This window comes from Mustela lutreola, chromosome 2 (assembly GCF_030435805.1).
Source record: "Mustela lutreola isolate mMusLut2 chromosome 2, mMusLut2.pri, whole genome shotgun sequence".
NCBI classification, from domain to species: Eukaryota; Metazoa; Chordata; class Mammalia; order Carnivora; family Mustelidae; genus Mustela; species Mustela lutreola.
Genome location: NC_081291.1, coordinates 120649539 through 120670714, shown reverse-complemented (window position 1 = coordinate 120670714; position 21176 = coordinate 120649539). Strand labels below are relative to the sequence as shown.

At 38.3% G+C, this 21176-nt stretch overlaps 1 protein-coding gene and 1 pseudogene across 2 annotated transcripts; both read right to left on the bottom strand.

The window, feature by feature from the left end:
• Positions 1-2116: 2116 nt before the first annotated feature.
• DNAJC19 (DnaJ heat shock protein family (Hsp40) member C19) lies at positions 2117-8444 on the bottom strand. 2 transcript variants are annotated; one of them, XM_059163387.1, is made up of 6 exons: positions 8261-8437; positions 7401-7452; positions 7251-7324; positions 5612-5691; positions 4622-4692; positions 2117-3438 (listed from the first exon to the last, which is right to left on the bottom strand). In XM_059163387.1, exons 1-6 carry the CDS (start codon positions 8261-8263, stop codon positions 3368-3370), a joined length of 351 nt encoding a protein of 116 aa, XP_059019370.1. In that variant the 5' UTR covers positions 8264-8437; the 3' UTR covers positions 2117-3367. The 2 variants fall into 2 exon arrangements, with proteins under 2 accessions (XP_059019370.1, XP_059019371.1); XM_059163388.1 differs by lacking the exon at positions 7401-7452 and having other exon boundaries at positions 8261-8444.
• Positions 8445-13909: 5465 nt separating this feature from the next.
• Positions 13910-21103, bottom strand: LOC131825581 (cilia- and flagella-associated protein 44-like; annotated as a pseudogene).
• Between the last annotated feature and the right edge of the window lie 73 nt (positions 21104-21176).

Genomic DNA, 21176 nt, shown 5'->3' with positions numbered 1-21176 from the left:
TTCCATTAGTGGTTTTCTAGCTGCCTTTTTCTTGCTACCCTTTTTGCTTTCGTTATAAATTAAGGTTTGTGGAGAAAACCTTTAATCAAGCTTCTAAAATTAGAATATATGAGTATTCCACCTGCCCTTTTTTAAGATTTTTTATTTATGTATTTGACAGTGAGAGAGGGAACACAAGCAGGGCGAGTGGGAAAGGAGAAGCAGGCTTCTTGCTGAGCAGGGAGCCCAATATGGGGCCTAATCCCAGGACCCCTGGGATCATGACCTGAGCTAAAGGCAGAGGTTTAACAACTGAGCCACTAGGCACCTCTCCACCTGTTTTCATACAAGTTCTCAATTGTTTCTTAAATGGTTTGGGTGTTCTGGGATACTGATTTATATAACTATACTTTTTTTTTTTTTAAATGCTTCAGTAGGTATTCCTATCATTTGTAAATCTTGAAGGCAAGGTAATTTTCCTAAAATTCTAAGAGTGGGAAAAGATTTAACTTCCAGGACCACTCCTATAGTAATGTCAACGCGGAAGCAGGGAAGGTAAAATGGAATGGACAAAGAAGGGGAACTAAATCTCTGCTTTGTGAGATCTAACATTAAGGCTGTGGGTAGGAATTTCTTAAAACCTACATATTCGAGACTAATATAGGGAGAACCGTGTTACAAATGAACACAGTAAATTGGAGAAGACCCCTGGGCTTGCTTATAGTTTCATTATTTCAGAGTAACCTCTGAAATAATTTGTTATTTTTTGGTTCCCTGCCCATAAAATGTGGAGGAACCCTCACTTTTTAAGGTGGCCATTAACCGATGGGAGGGCAGAGGCCTAAGCATGTAGGTAGTATACTCAAAGCCTGGCTACTACTAAGTTTGACTTGAAACTGCACCTCTTATCTGTTAGTGCTGTGTGCATACCTACCTCCCCCTTGAAGAAGAAAAAATATACTGATAAAAAGGCCACAAGCCAAAGGTGTAATGACAGCTCTCAGACTCCAATTTCATTACCACCAAGGGATACATTCCTGGTTACCAAGTTTGTGACAGGTATCACAGTGCCGGTTAACAACACGTGGACTTTAGGTTTGAGAAAGATCAGCATTACTTAACTTCACAATATTGTTTCCTTACTTGTAAAACATAATTAAATGTTTGCTTATAGCACAATGCTAGTATACTGTAAGTAGTCAATAACATTACAAATCAAGTATTTTGTTTAAAAAAAAAAAACATTAAAAGATGAAGGCTCTTTCACACAGGTCATACTTGAACCAGTTACCCACTATGTTCTAGACCCTTCACACAGGTGACTTTTTTCCCAAGAAAAATGGTAGGTCTGGCTTAATCTACAATGAACTGTGGATTCTTCTACTTAAAGGTAAGCCTCGAAGAAATAAAACTTTACTATGACAGAAAAATGTGCTCTATTGTGTTATTTTGTGTTATTAGTGTTATTTTGAAGTATTTTTCATTGTTTTAATAGTTGCTTTAAAACAGGTGTGCTATTTGCACTAAACACCTGAAAATATACCCACTACATGATGTTTTCCCTTTTAGGGTTAATGCTTCATTGCCTCTGGGTATATTAGCCCATAGTTCTATTGTCCTTAAGAAATTTGCTTTTAACTTTTAATATCTCTTCTTAAATTTGTTTAGTCCAAAAGACTGAAACAAAAGTTAGTAAGACAAAATAGAGCCTCATCATTAGCAGATAATCTTACTTGCAAATTCATCTGTTTGCTAAAATTTGTAATCCCAAAATCAGTACTCAAGGTACTTTCCTGCTCATTTGTGGACATGCAGAGTGGTGAAAATTTTAAATCCCCCAATGCCCATAGTTATGCTTGCCTTATTTTACCATACTGTAGATAAACATCCCTTCTGTGGTCCAGTTAACGCTGTTTTTTTCACATTTTTGTGCTTATTAGTGATTTTCCTATTTAAGATGGCCTTCAAGCTTAGTGAAATGTTGCCTAATCTTCCTAAACACAAGAAGGCTGTGATGTAATGACAGGAGTTAGTGCTGGCTCTAAGTTTAATGTTAATGAATCAACATGAGGTGTCTTTCTAAGTAAAGACAGACAAGGTTAAATATTGACTGGCTGATAGAAACATGACCCAGAGATTCAGAGTAACCTTTATTTCCCCTATGAACACATGGTTCAGTATTTGCTCATTTCAGTGTTCTCAGTTAACTTCATAAGACATTACTATTTTGAATAATAGTGTACCTTCATATCCCTTATCCCTAGAAATAACTAGAAAGATCTATTCTACATAAAAGCCATGGCTGTGTTAAGCTGGTGCTTTCTCCTGCTCTAAATCATAACAAGTAGACTTAGTCAGATTTTAAGGAAATGGTGGAAAACTAAAGAACAGATCTGAAGTGCCCAAATCTGAAGTGCCAGTAAACACATTCCAACACCAAACTAATCTAAACTGACCTTGAGAGTCCTGGATTTTCCATTACTAAGAACTCTTAAGATGCTAAAGTTCAGATGATAGGTAGTATGATTTACCATCTTAGAGCTAATGATAATATTCCTGCTACAGGCCACAGACTTCTACTTCAGATGTCTTCACATGTCCTCTGGTTCAGATCCTTCTATATTTTATGTTAGACCAATAGTCTCAGCCACTTACCATAAATGTTATTTAAGTAACATTTATGACTTAATAAATTCAATAGTCCATGCTGAATGTTTACCATAAATGAGAGCATATCAGTTTTTAGTTTTGCTAATTATGTTTAAGCTTGATAACAAATGCAACAACTTACATTAAAAAACCCTCAATAATTTATAAACTTTCAGTTTAAGTGGCTAGTTCAATGTAAATACTTCTTGATTAGAAACAAGGCCTCTGCTGTCTAATCTTACACTGTTAACAGTTTTTACTGTATTAAATCTAAGTTCTGTCAATTATATTAGGGATATAGTTATATTTCTTAACGTCAAAGCTGTGGCTAAACTCTTAAATTTAAGGTTCCAGAGCAGTGGGGTTGATTTTCTGAACTTTGAGCAGCCGTTTCTCCCAATAAGATGAATCCCTCCTATAACAACCTCTGTACATTCCTTCATAGGATCACTGTATTTTAATTACCAATTTTTCAGTGTATCATTAGATTGGGGGCTCCTTCAAAGCCAGAGAAGGTCTATTTCTATTCAAATGGTTTTTATAATAACTGAATGTTAAATCCAGATATTTTATATGTGATTTAAAATTCTCACATTCAGAGAAAAAACTTCTACCAGTCCTTTGGTTTAGTTTGTACTAAATCATTTTTAAAATTTGTAGCTTTGAGGCATTTTATTATAAAAAGCTAACACTCATATACATAAACTAACAAGAACTTAAAATTCATCACACATTTACTTCATTTTTTAGCTTGACCTTCTAGTAAATCTTTAGCTTCATTGATTTTGGCTGCTATATAAGGAGATCCTCCTATAGGAAGAAAGAGAAAAAGGAATAGTTTTAATATGGCTTCTCAATTTCTGCTTGGTGAAAACCTATTGTTTCAAGGATCCCTACTGCTTATCCCACCTTTCAAGGTGGAATTAGCAGACATGGTATTTTGACTTTTTAAAATAACCATGACACAGCAACCACGGACCAAACTGTAATATATTTGGCAAATGGGAAATGAATTCACATGAAGATTTCCACATAAACGGCACTTTTAAAAACTTAACTGATAGAAACAATTTTAAAAAGACCCCACATATGTGACCTTGAAATAGAAGTTACTATTTATGAGGATTAGAAGTCATAAATGAACATGAGTTTATTGTACCACGTTACTTTGAAAACATGGTTCTCAGAGGTTTCTGAGCTTTGTTGGAAAGACCCCACTCTATTTCTGTCCTTCACAGATTTTCTCTGTTCCTGTTGTGCCTTCATGATACCTATGGGTGCTTTCCTACTACTCTGCTGGAGCACTGATTCTCAAGATGTAGTTCTCAGAGCAGCAAGCGTCAACATCCCAATAAGAAAATAGACCTTTATAGGCTCCACACTAAATGTAAATCAGAAGCCCTCCAACAGAAGCTAAATTTTGTAAAGGCTAATGCAGTCTGATACCAAACATTCTTAATGAAGGGCCTATCCTTTTTTGAGCAATGGAACATGGATTTTAGGTCTGTAGTTTTGTATTCCTAGTAATATTTTGCTTTCAACACAGCCAAGTCTGCTTAGAAATGTATCAGAAACAAATCTTACAGGTTTCTAAACAGGTAACCTCTAGTTCAAAGGTCTAAATGGACAGAAAACTAAGTTTTTAGTTTCCTTAACTGAAACTTAGCATTTCCTTTAATATAGACTCCCCCAACCAAAAAATGCAGTATTGATAGTATTTAAACTAGTAGTCATATTTTATCACTGTTGCAGATCTGAAAATAGTAATGCTTATCACTACTTTAAAATTACAGTGGTTACTAGGTAAGCTTATTATTCATGAATTTCTTACTCAGGATTTATTCTTTTTAAGACACTGGAAAATGGATGGATCCAGCCTAGGCAACAGCGCTCACAGAGATTTAGGCATTTCCTTTGGAATAGCCAAGAATTAAGTTCTTCCACTAGTTAACAGTGACTTAAAAACATGTACAAGAATTTAATGACTACTTACCCTTGTCTGGGTGATTTAAAAGCATAATTCGTCGATGAGCATCTCTTATTTTTCCTTTATTGGCAGTAGGACTAATTTAAAAAGAAAAGGATAGAGTTTACTTCTGAATCCTATCAAAAAATTATACACAAAGGCTAATTAAAGTGACTGTGAAACGAGTCAACGTCGACACAACACTATGAAAAGTGGTTTAGGAGCCTCTTCCTAACCTATAAGGATGATGAATCTTCTGAATGAGGGCACTAAATAGTTCCTTAGGAAAATGAGGCTTTTCTTTTTTTTTTTTTTTTAATAGATTTTATTTGAGAGCAAAAGCGCATAAGAGGGATAAAGGGAAGGAGCAAAGAAGAGGGAGAAGCAGACTCCTGAAGGGGGCAGGGAGCCCTAACTGGGGCTTAATCCTAGGACCTGGGGCTTGATCATGACCTGAGCCAAGGCAGACAGTTAATCTTGACTAAGCCACCCAGGTGCCCCAAATAGGGCATTCTTAAAAAATTAGTTAAGGGGCACCTGGGAGGCTCAGTCGGTTAAGTTTCTGGCTTAACGACTTTGGTTCAGTTCATGATCTTGGTGTTCTGGGGTAGAGCACCGCCCTGATCTCTGAGCTTAGCACGGAGTCTGCTACTTCTCCCTCTGCTCCTCCCCACCCTCATGGCGCGAGCGCTCTCGTGCGTTCTCTCTCTCAAATAAAATACTAAAAATTTAGTTGGGATTTTTTAAAAGGAAAGCTTGTTTAAGTATCTGGAAATGGAGATTTTCACTATAAAAAAAAGTTATAACAACATTGTGCACTGCTATTATTGGTTTAAAAGCCTATCTTTCAGTGAATTAAAAAGTGCTTATGTGCCAGTGTGCCTGCTCATTGGATTTTTGTAGGGAGTGTTTAGATCTTAAAATGTGTGTAACACTTTTATGACTTAATAAAAGGTCTTTTTATATTTTCTCATAGTTCTAGAGTTGTAGAAAAATGTTACAAATATTAGAAATTACCTTATGCCTAGTATTAATGCTGCTTCCCGTTTTGTCATTTTGGGTTCAAACCCACCTCTATAATAGCCACCACTGAAGGCCTGAAAGAGGAAATGCATTCATAAAAATAGATTAGAATAAAATTGCTAAGTGTTGAAAATGTTCTTAGCAGAAAAATTTAGACATTTCAGAGAACCTTAACTACAACTCTTGCAGCAGCATTTGTTTTATAAATAGCAACAAGTATTTTAATGAACATCCATTTTTCTTCCCCCAGAAACGATCTTAAAAATTTAAGACAAAAGAACTGTGTGCTTCAAAGCCAGTTCTTCTGGGAATAAAGTTAGCTGTGTTATTAGATAACACAGCTAAGAGGGGCACCTGGGGGCGCCTGGCTGGCTCAGTGGGTTAAGCCTCTGCCTTCGGCTCAGGTCATGATCTCAGGATCCTGGGATCGAGGCCCGCATCGGGCTCTCTGCTCAGCAGGGAGCCTGCTTCCCTTCCTCTCTCTCTCTCTCTCTCCCTCTGTCAAATAAATAAATAAACAATCTTAAAAAAAAAAAAAATATTTAAGAGGGGCACCTGGAGGCTTAGTTGGTTAAGCATCTGCCTTCAGCTGAGGTCATGAGCCCAGAGTACCAGGATGGAGGTCAGCATCAGGCTCTCTACTTAGCGAGGAGTCCGCTTCTCCCTCTGACCCTCCCTTCTTTTGTGCTCTCTCTCTTAAATAAAGTCTTTAAAATATCATTTAAAACATTTGATCTGAGGGGCGCCTGAGTGGCTCAGTTGGTTAAGGATGGCCTTTGGCTCAGGTTGTGATCCCAGGATCCTGGGATCAAGTCCCACATTGGGCTCCTGCTCAGTGGGGAGCCTGCTTCTCCTTCTGCCTGCTATTCCACCTGCTTGTGCTCAATCCTTCTGTGTTTTTTAAAAAAAAAAACCCAAGAATATGACTATATGTTAGAAAAACAAGTGCTTTGGATTTGGAGATCTTTTCAGGTGAGTGGTTCAAGGATATTTTGAGGGTAAAGGTTAACTACTAAAACAAGACTTTTAAGATATGTATTGAGAAAATCAGGCTACCAGCTCTGCTGACCTTGTTACATCAGAAATCATATTGGTAAAATCTACCATCACCCTATTCTGTCACATTCAGTCACAAAAATAAAAAGTACTGAACATGCTGTTAGAGCCAAACATTACATCCACTCATACTCTATAGCCTACTTAACTCCAGCAGTAGGTACTTTATAGCCTACTTAACTCCAGCTACCCAAGAATTAGGTAGTGCCAGGGCCACACAGTTAAGATGGATCACTTCAGATCCCTAGATCACTCCATGTTTGTCATGCAGAGCAGATAAGGCAAGTATTTGGACAAATGATGAGGTTAATAGTATCTAAATAAAGTAATAGTAACTTTCATGATACTGGAATTGTTAATACCTCAGCCCCAAGTCTGTCATATAAAACATTTGATTTTTGAGGATAACATTGCAAAGCTCAGAACGTCTAAACCTTCTTTGTGGGAAGCAAGAGAAGGGACCCAAAGCAATCTCTTAAAACTTCATGGATGTTTGGAAATTTACCCTCTTCAAGTGTGACTCTAGGCTTCAAACACAGGTAGCAAAGAATTAGCAAAAATGTTTAGTAAGTCTTACAGATTTTGGTAAACTCTGAAAAACTTGTTTTACTTGAGGCTCCATATGTTTCATGGCTTGCAAAACGTAACGGCCTAAAAACAAAAGCAAAATAATTAAAAAATCTCCAACCTCCCCTACTTCATTTCCACTCCCAAATCATAAACAAACCTGCAAATCCTGCAGCAGCAATGGTCAGTCCAACTGCTACCACTGTACTTGCCTGGTAAGGGGAAGCAGAGTAAGTAATTGACTTCTGGAATTCTCACCCCTCCCTATCATACCCGTTGTCCCATCCCAAACTCTTTTAAGTTTTATTTCAAAGGGAGAAACAACCTATAGGGAGAAAATAGTCTGCCCATCATCCTTTAAAAGGACTGCAACTTTTATCTCCAACTCCTTGTAAAGTATGGGATTTTCACTGTGAAAGATAACAGCGAGAGGATTTGTTTAATTTACAACAGCGAAGATGACGATTACCATCCCTTTGAAAACCTCTTGCACCTCAGGGCAGATGAAGCTACATTAATGTTCGATCAAGAACAACGGAAATAAAGTTTCCGCTAGAGAACTATTTAGACACTGCAGAATTTTGACATGTTTCAACGTTACACGTGGGCTTACCTAGAAGACTAGCTTTTCACAGCGCCTTTGGCACTGTGTCGTCTCACCCTCACTGTACGGAGGCCCAAATGTATTCAGGAATAGAGAAAAGATGTGTCGGCAAGGGCCAAGGAGAAAGAGCGAAGCAGAGAAGGTACTGTGAGCTGTGTCAGGGGAAGGACAAGTATAATCCAATGCGTTTCCACTAATCACTAAACCGCGTGGACGACGAACCAGGGACTGGAGCCATGTTAAGACCATAAAGGCCCTCAAGGATTGTGTCCTGGAGGGGTGCGGCTCTCTGGGGCCCTACATCTGCAGCCCACAGTCGCAGTGGGGACACAACCTCGGCTCCCTTCCTCCGAGGTCGCGACTTGAGATTGAGTCCTGGGCCTGGGATTGCTAAGGAGACCAGAAGGGCGACTCACCATGGCTCTGGCTTGGCTCCCCGGCCTCCACCGAGAGTGCGGTTCATCCCAGCCCCAAGGCCGCGGCCACCAATTCCCACTCCTCCAACAGACAGCAACGCGGCCACCCCGAACAGATACAAACCACCCAGACACAGGAGCCCCAGCAAATACGGCGGTAGAGGCCGCAAAAAGGTCGGAAAACTGTCGTAAAACGGGGCCGCCGCGGGCCAGAGGGGAAAGGGCGTTCAAGCAGTGGGCAGGTGCAGAAAACAACTTCGGATTGGTTGGTGGGTGGGCGGATCGCCTCCTTATTTGGGCTCCCAGCTGGGGATTCTCTATGTTTTGCCCTTTGTTACCGGCACGAAGGTGTTCGGGAATTCCTGTGGGGGAAAGGTACTGGTGCAGAAGGGCGAAAACAAATTCTGTGTAGCCTTACTCAGAACGCGTTCCGAATCCCCATCCCCCCCCCTCACTTTTCAACACTTGCATTCGCCTTTTATTTTGTTTATAACTGACAGGGGTAATGGATATCCTTAAAAATACCGTAACAGTTACACCGTGAAGCGAAATAAATATGTGGCAGGCCAGTATGGCAGACGAAAATATGTCCCAGAAAACCAAAATGACAAACCAAAATGTGTTTCAGCGGTGCTCGGTAGCATTCTCTTGAAAGAATTTTATTTTAATTTGTGACTTGTCAGAACTTTGTTTAAATATTTAGGGTTTTGTAGAATGGAATTATCACTTCAAAGTCAGTTAATATCATGATCATGGGATTCCCAAATCCCCCACAACTGAAAAATGCTGTTTAAAATTTCTCTTCCTCTCCTCAAAAACTAGGGTTTGGTGTTGCCATTACAGGGCATCAGTTTCATATATCCCTGCATAAATGCTTGAGAAGAGGAAAGTTATGGAGACATTAATGGAAGTTTAACAATGTTTGGATGATCAAATAAGTTTGGAGTTGCTTTCCACTTAGAACTTACAAAGTATTAGCAATCGGTTTACACTGCAATGAAATTCTGCTTTGATGAGCTGACTGCATATTAGACACATATGCAAATTTGCTGGCTTTGTTGTACTCATCTGTAAAAAGATTCTGCATTTGGTTCTTTAAGAATTCTAGCCCTGCAATTTGTTAATGTAATTTATTTTGTCAACCAAAATTTCTTATGTAAAGAATTTTTATTATGTATATTTTTGGTATGTACAAACTACAGCACATAGCTTGCCTGAGGAACAGGTTAACATACAGAAGCCCAGTCTTAGGAAACCAAGGATAGGCAATGTAGGGAGACACTTGAAATGGACAGGGCTGTTTGTGGGGGCAAGTCAAAATAGATGTACAACCTAGTTCTTTCACTAGTGTTGTATGACTTTGGATAAGTTATTTCTGACTCTGAGTTTTCTCATGTGTAAAACAAGAGTAATGATAACTACCTCACCAAATTTTTGTGAGGATAGAGAATTATGTACTCTGCATGTCATTATTGCTTAGTGTGTTGGCCATTATTATTATGAGGCATGTTGAAGTACAAATTGGTGTGCAGAGGCCCTTCCAATTCTCATACCTCACTCATGGTTGTAAGTCTGATAATCTTCTCCCTTCCCACTAAGGACTTGGAAAGAAGCTATAAAAGTAATCTTTTGAAATTTCCACAAACTGATGAATGGATAATCATTCCTTGCTTCTTCTAGCTTCTGATGACTGCCAGCATTCCTTGACTTGTGACGCATCACTTCAATCTTCAAGGAAGGTCAGTATCGTGAAATCACTCTCTGTCTTCATATTGGCTTTCTTGTGTGTAGATTCTCCCCTTCCTCCTTTTAAAGGATACATATAATTAGATTTAAGGTACAAGGCTATAATCCTGGATAATCTCCACAACTCAAAATCCTTAACTTAATCATAGCTGCAAAGACTTTGCCATATAAGATATCATTTATAGGGGTACCTGGGTGGCTCAGTGGGTTAAAGCCTCTGCCTTCGGCTCAGGTCATGATCCCAGGGTCCTGGGATCGAGCCCCACATCGGGTGCTCTCCTCAGCGGGGAGCCTGCTTCCTCCTCTCTCTGCCTGCCTCTCTGCCTACTTGTGATCTCTGTCAAATAAATAAAATCTTTTTTAAAAAAAGAGAGATATAATTTACAGATTCCTGATTTTAGGACCTGATCTTTTGGGTGGCTTTTATTTAGCCTACTACAGAGAGTAGGAAAAGACAAAAGAGAGAACTTGTGGGATAAGAGAATGAGAAAGGACTTGGCTCAATTTCTTCTCCCAAATTTGCCAGTCAGGTAAATAACTTCTTGGGGAGGAATAAATGAGAGGTGAGAGTACAGAGAAGTATTCTTGATTGTGCCCTTCAAATACTTCTTGACCATGACTCTTAGTAAGAAATATATTTTATATTGTGACCCAGAGGACAAATACATACTTGGACATACACACACTCACATATACACACAGAAACACACACATATGTACACACAAATACACATTGAATTTAATGTGTATTTATTTGTTTATTGTTACTTTTTTATGACTAGCACATTTTTTTATGTGCTTGAAAGGCAAACATAGTTTAGGGTGTACAGTGAGAAAGGGACAAAGATTCTTCAATAGAGAAGCAACTACACCAAATATTTATAGTAATAGGTACAATCTATTCAGACCTCTTAAATAGGAATATGAAAGAATCTTCGAAAGGAAACAAATCCTATATAATTTCGGGGACAGAACAGCAGCCTTGTCAGGTTAGGAGGACTTGACATTGCTAAGTCACTTTCTGCATTGATGCTATATTGCCTTCTTCACCTTTCTTTCTTGGTAATCAATTTATATTCTGGGACAGCTCAGTGGAGTAGCTCATTAATATGTATCCATAGAGCTCTGAATCTTAAGTGCTATGTTCTATCACTAATAGGAATCCAAATATCAGTGAGATCATTCTTAGGTGGGTATAGCCATGAATTCCCACGACCACTTAGCCTGAAATGAAAACGACACTCTCAAATTAGTTTAAATTGTTATGCACAATCAAAAGTGATTGTTAGAGATGATCTCTCAGAGTGATTTAACCTATCACTACTTTTATTTATTTTTAAAAGTATTTTATTTATTTATTTATCAGAGAGAATGAGCGAGAGAGAGCGAGCGTGCACACAGGCAGGCAGAGTGGCAGTCAGAGGAAGAGGGAGAAGCAGACTCCTGGCTGAGCAAGGAGCCCCGTGCGGGACTCCCATCTGAGGACTCTGGGATCATGACCTCAGCTAAAGGCAGCCGTTTAACCCACTGAGCCACCCAGGTGTCCCTAACCTATCATTACTTTTAGACCTGTATTTAAAAAAGCAAATGAGGGGCACCTGGGTGGCTCAGTCAGTTAAGGGCCTGCCTTGGACTCAGGTCATGATCCCAGAGTCCTGGGATCCTGGGATCCAGCCCCTCGGCAGATTCCCAGCAGGGAGTCCCTGCTTCTCCTTTGCCCTCTGCCACGCCCCGTACTTGTGCTCACTTGCTGTCAAATAAATAAAGATTCTTTAATAAATAAGTAAAAAAATAAACAGTGAATGACTTGAATAGAACATGGAAGAAAATGACATAAGTCATTTATGGGACTACTTAGAATATTAGTAGAGCTGCAAATGTCTTTAGAGAAAAGCCTCCTCTAGATAAAAGCTTCCTCCATTTTGTTAAAACATACTGCTCTGATCCATTCAGAGCTGATGAGTTTGCTGAAACCAGAGGTGATTCAGGAAACTAGGTAGTCTCCTGCTTTCTGCAAGTCCAAAGCAAACTGCTCTGTCTGCATGTCTTGCATTCTGAGCCCTCAAATAACTGCTCTGTGAAGTTAACAATGTCAGAATTCTGATTTGCGTTTCTTGTTCTAAGATATTGTTGGCAAATAGTTTGTAATTTTCCTTTCTTTTTAAGAATATGAAATGAATGTTTAATTCAACATAGAAAAAATGGAATAAATGTTCAATAGAAGAATAGTTACATAATTTGTTTCCCCCTCTGTAAAGTCAAAGTAATACTAGTACTTCATTGTATTGTTTTAAGAATGAAGTTAGATAATATGTGTAAAGAATATAGTATCTAAATAACATAACTGCTCGGAGAGCATACTTTTTTTAAAAAAAAAAAAGATTTTATTTATTTTTTTGACAGAGAGAGATGACAAGTAGGCAGAGAGGCAGGCAGAGAGAGAGGGGGAAGCAGGCTCCCTGCTGAGCAGAGAGCCCCGATGTGGGGCTTGATCCCAGGACCCTGGGATCATGACCTGAGCCAAAAGCAGAGGCCTTAACCCACTGAGCCACCCAGGCACCCAGAGAGCATACTATTTTTACTTCAGCTTTTCTCCTCAACCTGTATTCTCTAATTTAGCTCTTCCCAGCTTGGGTCAAAGTTCTCTAACTTGGTGCCACAATTCTAGAGAGTCTGATTATTCTTTCAGTTTTAGGCTCCAATGAGATGAGGTTATTCTGTTAACCCAATGGATACCAGGGAAATATATTCCTCTAGGCACCTGGGTGGCTCAGTCAGTTAAGCATCTGCCTTTGGCTCAAGTCATGATCCCAGGGGCCTGATGGGGAGCCTGCTTCCTCCTCTCCCTCTGCCTGCCGCTCCCCTTGGTTGTGCTCTCTGCCTCTGTCAAATAAACAAATAAAATCCTTAAATTTAAAAAAAAAAGGAAATATATTCCTCTGTGTCGTATTTCTCACAAACATGAGTTCTGCTGCATTGTTTTGTTTTTCTGATGGCCCTGAATCTATCTTCAGTCACAAATTACCAACTCTAAGGAATTAGGGCTGCTTGGCCTGCATGCCTGATTTGACCCTTTTTCTTTTGTTGGCTACTTTGTCCAAGTTTTCATTCACTTCTTCTCCCTTGGAATTGTGCTTTTCTTTTTTGTCCTCTCAAAAAATACTTAACATCAGAGTTTATTTTTCAAGGTTAAAAAAGCCAGGTTTTCTCACAGATTGTTAAGTGATAGTTTGTCTTGCCAATGGCTAAGCCTTGAGCTAACCAAGAGACAAATTTCTTAAAACATGATATGTTACAGATGCTTTCTTGCAGTTTTGAAATACAGCCTTCCAAGACTCCATATTCAATCCAGTGGGTTCCAAAATGATCTAAAATGGTTCAGTTCAGTTGGAAGTAGATGTTGGGTACAATAGTCAGTTCTTCTTTTTTTTAATATTTTATTTATTTGACACAGAGAGAAACAGCCAGAGAGGGAACACAGCAGTGAGATTGGGAGAGGGAGAAGCAGGCTTCCTGCTGAGCTGGGAGCCTGGTATGGGCCTCGCTCCCAGGACCCTGGGATTATGACCTGAGCCGAAGGCAGACACTTAATGACTGAGCAACCCAGGTACCCCTATAGTCTTTTCTAAGATAACCAAACTGGAGAAAAATTATTAAAATTTTATGACTAGATCTGGTCTTAGACTTTTTGGTAAGTTCACTTAAAATAATAGGATTGTTGCATCTGGCAATGAAACAAAACTTCTGATAAGCTATGTGTCAGAAATCTTGGATGGATTTGAGAAAAAAGGCAAACTTAAAGGCCCATGCATGGCTTCTTCTTATTCTCTTGTAGAGGCTGTATGGGTGAGAGGGTAAGACCACCTATCTGATGCAAAAGAACAACCTCTTCCTCTTTTCTGTCTAGACTTGGAGCCGTTCTGTGACCTTCTCCCTTGCCACAATATCTGCTTTCCTTGGGCCTGGAAGCCATTACTCTTCTGGTTTTGGAGTTTATTCAACCAAGAATTATGTTTCTCTTTTTGATATATTGATCATTCATCTGATGATGCTTTTGGTATATTCCTTTGTCTTTGTCATCAATGCCCATTGTACATGAGCAAGTTTTTCCTACCATGTCTTCCCTTGCATTCAATAATTCCTTTCAGAGTTTCTTGATCTTTAGCTTTTCAAGTGTTATATTCACAGAAACTGTCTGAGGGGTTTCTGGGTGTATCCCACAGCCAAACTTGTTGGTCATTATTTGATGAACTGTTTCTTCCATTTTGCTTATCCTTTTCATTGTCTCTCTCTCTTCTTAGATAAGCTGTTTACACCTCTTCCAACATTCTTTGTTAAGTTTTCGTTGCTTGGAATTTTCCTCATGGAGTTGTACAATTTGTTCTTATGACCATCCCAAGGAATGGTTAGAAAAGACCAAGGTTCCAGAAGGATCATTAGGTATTTCTCCAAATACCGCAAGCTCAATCCAGTAGAGCTTGAGTGGAATCACAACTGGCAGTTCATTCAGGTACTTCTGCATCTCTCATTGGTAAACCTCTAGGGCCTTCTTCACTACATTCAGGTTACTTGCCACAATTTTTACTTTTTTGGATTATGTCATATTCCTTTTTGATGTTATTGATAATTTTCTTTTCTTCAGCTAAGACCTCCTTAATGTCCAGCCTTTCTCTTAGAGTTGAAGGGCCAGGTCAAAAAGACCCATATCACAATTTGTTGGGAAAATAGAATCATCAAAAACGTCATCATGAGATTCATATTCATCCTCATCACTTTCCCAGGTGGATTCTTATTCACTTGATTCATCACTGTCATCAACATCATCAGCATCTCCTTCAACCTTCTTTTTCTTCATCCACTTAGTACTCTTTAAGACCTTAATGAGGAAATTAGAAAATTTATTGTTTTCTCCAATGGGAGCTTGGACACCGGTATAGAGTACCTTTTCTTGGTCCTGGAGCTTGGAAATTTCATTCTTTTTCTCTTCCATCTTGTTAAGAATTTCATTTATTTTCCATTGCATATCTGGTTCCTCTCTGTCTAATGAATTAATGTGCTCTTGAAGTACATTTTTGTTTCTCAAAATTCTTGAGGAGAAACATTTTTTGAAATAATGTGATATGGTACAGGTCAGACCATTTCATCTGAATATCTAGTTTTAGTTTCTGATGTCTTGGTAGATAGAGTTCTGCATCAAAAGCAACAGTTCCTTGATCCTGTTGGTCAAATACTATTGCATGTACAAGTGTTGAATCGCATCCCTTTTCACAGTCTCCAGTTTCATATCAGTTGGATTTGCTTTTTCAAATTCCATTAACTTTGTAGTATCTAGGCTGAGTGTTGATGCCTTTGAGGATCTAGGCAATGAATCTCATGTCATCAGAGCACTGTCCTTTCCAGAAGAGAGTCTGAGGAATCCTCCATTTGAGCCTGCAAGACACTGCCTTTTCATCCTGACACTTCATCTGCTATTCCTTAAAACTAGGAGAATTTCATCATCATACTGAAATCTCTTTTCTAGACTTTTTCCTGGGTATATCTGGGGGATTTGGGGAATAGAGATATGCTTGGATAGGAGAAGAATCGACTGAGTGCTCTTCAGTTCTTGTACCAGGCACTGTGTTTCCTTGATGACAGCCACTGTGAGGTCTTGGAGAGAGAGGATTCACCTGTTCATGTGCATTCCCTTTGAGGACCAGGGGATCTAGCTGTCCCCGTTTCTCTTTCTTCTTAGTGACATTTATTCTCATATGGTGAGGTATCTTATAGTCTCAGGCTGTCTTCAGATTGAAGTCTTTCATATACACTGGGTCTCTTTGATGGCTTCAGCATCTTTGGGATCTTCATAGTCATCATCAGGTTTACTCTTGTATAGTTCCATTCTTTTTTTTTCCCCCACCACTGAATCTTAAGTTGGGGTCCTTTTAGCTTTTAATATGTTTCTTCCTTTTCTCAATTTGATTTTCCACCATAATTTCTCTTAGGATATAAAGTAGAAATTTCTTACCATTTTCTTTTTTTTTTCTTAATTGGCATATAATGTATTATTTGTCCCAGGGGTACAGGTCTGTGAATCATCAGTCTTACACATTTCATAGCACTCACCATAGCACATATCCTCCCTAATGTCCATAACCCAGCCATCCTTTCCCTACCCCTCCATCCCCAGCAACCCTTAGTTTTGTTTCCTGAGATTAAGAGTCTCTTATGGTTTGTCTTCCTCCTGATCACATCTTGTTTCATTTTTTTCATTCCCTACCCCCACAACTCCTGCCCTGCCTCTCAGATTCCTCATATAAGAGAGATCATATGATAATTATCTTTCTCTGATTGACTTATTTCGCTCAGCACAATACCCTCTAGTTCTATCCATGTCACAAATAACAAGATTTCGTTTCTTTTGATGGCTGCATAGTATTCCATTTTGTGTGTGTGTGTGTGTGTGTGTGTGTGTGTGTGTGTACCACATCTTCTTTATCCATTCATCTGTTGATGGACTTGTAGGTTCGTTCCATAGTTTGACCTTTGTGGACTTTGCTGCTATAAACATTCAGGTGCACATACTCCTTTGGATCACTACATTTGTATCCTAGGGTAGATACCCAGTAGTGTGATTCCTGGGTCATAGGGTAGCTCTATTTTCAACTTTTTGAGGAACCTCCATGCTGTTTTCCAGAGTAGTTGCACCAGCTTGCATTCCTACCAATAGTGTAGGAGGGTTCCCCTTTCTCCGCATCCTCGCCAGCATCTGTCATTTCCTGACTTATTAATTTTAGCCTTTCTGACTGGTGTGAGGTGGTATCTCATTGTGGTTTTGATTTGTATTTCCCTGATGCTGTGTGATGTGGAACACTTTTTCATATGTCTGTTGGCCATTTAGATGTCTTCTTTGCTGAAATGTCTGTTCATGTCTTCTGCCTATTTCTTGACTGGATCATTTGTTCTTTAGGTGTTCAGTTTGATAAGTTCTTTATAGATTTTGGATACTAGCCCTTTATCTGATATCTCCCATTCTGTCAGTTGTCTTTTGGTTTTGTTGACTGTTTCCTTTGCTGTGCAAAATATTTTGATCTTGATGAAGCCCTAATAGTTCATTTTTGCCCTTGCTTCCCTTGCCTTTGGTGGTGTTTTGAGGAAGAAGTTGCTGTGGCTGAGGTTGAAGAGGTTGCTACCTGTGGTCTGCTCAAAGATTTTGATGGATCCTTGTCTCACATTGAGGTCCTTCATCCATTTTGAGTCCATTTTTATGTATGGTGTAAGGTAATGGTTCATTTAGTTCTTTTGCATGTGGCTATCCAATTTTCCCATCACCATTTGTTGAAGAGACTGTCTTTTTCCATTGGACATTCTTTCTTGCTTGGTCTAAGATTAGTTGACCATAGAGTTGAGGGTTGATTTCTGGACTCACTCTCCTGTTCATTGATCTATGTATCTGTTTTTGTGCTAGTACCATAGTGTCATGATGATTATAGATATGTAATAGAGCTTGAAGTCTGGAATTGTGATGCCACTTACTTTGGCTTTCATTTTCAACATTCCTCTCACTATTTGAGGTCTTTTCTGGTTCCATGTAAATTTTAGGAGTATTTGTTCCATTTCTTTGAAAATAAAAAAAGGATGGTATTTTGATAGGGATTGCATTAAATGTGTAGATTGCTTTAGGTAGCATAGCCATTTTCATAATATTTCTTTCTTCCAATCCATGAGCATGGAACGTTTTTCCATTTCTTTGTGTCTTCCTCAATTTCTTTCATGAGTACTTTATAGTTTTCTGAGTACAGATTCTTTGCCTCCTTGGTTAGGTTTATTCCTAGGTATCTTACAGTTTTTGGTGTACTTGTAAATGGGATTGACTCCTTAATTTCTTTTCTTCTGTGTTGCTGTTGGTGTATAGAAATGCAACTCATTTCCATGCCTTGATTTTATATCCTAACACTTTACTGAATTCCTGTATGAGTTCTAACAGTTTTGGAGTGGAGTCTTTTGGGTTTTCCACATATAGTATCATATCATCTGCAAAGAGTGAGAGTTTGACTTCTTCTTTGCCGATTTGGATGCCTTTAATTTATTTTTGTTGTCTGATTGCTGAGGCTAGGACGTCTAGTACTATGTTGAATAGCAGTGGTGATAGTGGACATCCTTGCCGTGTTCCTGAACTTAGTGGAAAAGCTTTCAGTTTTTCTCCATTGAGAATGATATTTGCGGTGGGTTTTTTCACAGATGGCTTTGATGATATTGAGGTATGTGCCCTCTATCCCTACACTTTGAAGAGTTTTGATCAAGAAAGGATGCTGTATCTTGTCAAATGCTTTTTCAGCATCTATTGAGAGTATCATATAGTTCTTGTTCTTTCTTTTATTAAAGTATTGTATCACATTAATTGATTTGCAGATGTTGAACCAGCCTTTCAGCCCAGGAGTAAATCTGACTTAGTCATGGTGAATAATCCTTTTAATGTACTGTTGGATCCTATTGGCTAGTTTTTTGGTGAAAATTTTTGCACCTGTGTTCAGCAAGGATATTGGTCTGTAATTCTCCTTTTCAGTAGGGTCTTTGTCTGGTTTTGGGATCAAGGTAATGCTGGCCTCATGAAATGAGTTTGGAAGTTTTCCTCCCATTTCTATTTTTTGGAACAGTTTCAGGAGAATAGGAATTATTTTTTTTTAAATTCTTGGTAGAATTCCCCTGGGAAACCATCTGGCCCTGAGCTCTTGTTTGTTGGGAGATTTTTGATGACTGCTTAAATTTCCTTATTAGTTATTGGTCTCTTTAAGTTTTCTATTTCTTTGTGGTTCAGTTTTGGTAGTTTATCCATCTCTAGAAATGCACCATTTCTTCCAGATTGTCAAATTTGCTGGTGTATAGTTGCTTATATTATGTTCTTATAATTGTTTGTATTTTTTTGGTGTTGGTTGTGATGTCTCCTCTTTCATTCCTGATTTTGTTAATTTGGGTCCTTTCTCTTTTCCTTTTGATAGTCTGGCCAGGAGTTTATCAATCTTATTAATTCTTTCCAAGAACCAGCTCCTAGTTTCGTTGATTTGTTCTACTGGTTTTTTTGGTTTCTATATCATTGATTTCTGCTCTGGTCTTTATGATTTCTCTTCTTATGCTGGGTTTAGTCTTTTTTTGCTGTTCTTTATCCAGCTCCTTTAGGTGTAGGGCTAGGTTGTGGACTTGAGACATTTCTTGTCTCTTGAGAAAGGATTGTATTGCTATATGTTTTTCTCTCAGGACTGCCTTTGCAGTGTCTCACAGATTTTGAACAGTTGTGTTTTCATTATCATTTGTTTCCATGAATTTTTTTCAGTTCTTCTTTAATTTACTGGTTGACCCATTCATTCCTTAGAAGGATGCTCTTTAGCCTCCATGTATTTGGGTTCTTTCCAAATTTCCTCATGTGATTGTGTTCTAGCTTCAGAGCTTTGTAGTCGGAAAATATGCAGGGAATGATCCCAATCTTTTGGTACCAGTTGAGACCTGATTTGTGACCCAGGATGTGATCTATTCTGGAGAATGTTCCATGTACACTAGAGAAGGATGTATATTCTGTTGCTTTGGAGTGAAAAGTTCTGAATATATCCGTGATGTCTATCTGGTCCAGTGTGTCATTTAAGGCCTTTATTTCCTTGTTGATCATTTGCTTGGTGATCTGTCCATTTCAGTGAGGGGGGGTATTAAAGTCTGCTACTATTATTATATTATTGTTGATGTGTTACTTTGATTTTGTTATTAATTGGTTTATATAGTTGGCTGCTCCCATGTTAGGGGCATAGATAATTAAATACCTATGAATATTTAATCTTGTTGGACAGACCCTTTGAGTATGATATAGTGTCCTTCCTCATCTCTTATTATCATCTTTGGCTTAAAATATAATTTATCTGAAATAAGGATTGCCACCCCAGCTTTCTTTTGATGTCCATTAGCATGGTAAATTGTTTTCCACCCCCTTACTTTAAATCTGGAGGTGTCTTTGGGTCTAAAATGAGTTTCTTGTAGACAGCATATTGATGGGTTTTGTTTTTTTATCCATTCTGTTACCTGTGTCTTTTGATTGGGGCATTTAGCCCATTTACATTCAGGGTAACAATTGAGAGATATGAATTTAGTGCCATTGTATTGCCTATAAGGCGATTGTTACTGTATATTGTGTCTGCTCCTTTCTGGTCTACTACTTTTAGGCTCTCTCTTTGCTCTCTTTGCTCTCTCTTTCAGTATTTCCTATAGGGCTGGTTTGGTGTTTGCAAATTCTTTTAGTTTTTGTTTGTCCTAGAAGCTTTTTTTTTTTTTTTTTTTTTTTTTAAAGGAAAGGGTTTATTTCAGGAAAGTTTTATTGATCAAGTATATTAGGGCAACATCGTCCCGACTGCATTAATATTAATCACAACCACGGGTTTGTCTAATGATGTCCTAGAAGCTTTTTATCTTTCCTTCTATTTTCTTTTTTTTCTACTTTATTTATACACATTTAATTAAGATGAAATAGGCATAAACCATAAAGAAAAAAATCAGGATAAAGTGTCACTTCCATTTTGTAGGGAGGGGTTAGGAAATGGAACAAATTATCTGGGAAACATCCTAAGACCATCCCAAAGTAGTGAGGTTACAGAATGTTAAAGACAAAATTAGGTATTATTCCACTTAATCTGTAAATGAATAAAGGGAGTCAAAAGTTTATCCTATTTGGTATAAGAATTTTTACATTTAATATGTAGTGAAGCATTTCTCAGAAAGCAATACCAGAAATTTCTTTTAGAAGAAGGAAATTTCCATTACACAATTGACTAGAAAATCTCAAATGCAACTAAGCAGCTATGCTATAGTTCAGTATGTACCATTACATTTTTCTGGGATAGTGTATATTTATTTCAGTTTAACACAGAACTGCATTTTGAGTTTTAGAAAGGCAGTAATAGTTATATTTTAGCTTTTATTCTAGATGCTTGACACAGTTAAGGTGACAGTTGAAGCATATTAAATAAAGTTAGTTATAATTAAATGATGATCAACACAATCTCTAGCAACCTACATACACGTATAATGCTTACACGGAATGAAACCAGTATACTTAATTGGTGTTTTACATGCACACATGTGCGCATGCACACACACAGAGCCCTTAAAAAAACCATCAAAAGCAATCATTCTACATGTACTATGGTTACAC

Coding starts and splice junctions, on each gene's coding strand:
- DNAJC19 (XM_059163387.1), bottom strand. Junction 7,325..7,400: donor TGCTGCTGCAGGATTTGCAG/GTTTGTTTATGA, acceptor TTTTGTTTTTAG/GCCGTTACGTTTTGCAAGCC. Junction 5,692..7,250: donor TTCAGAGTTTACCAAAATCT/GTAAGACTTACT, acceptor TTCCTCTTTCAG/GCCTTCAGTGGTGGCTATTA.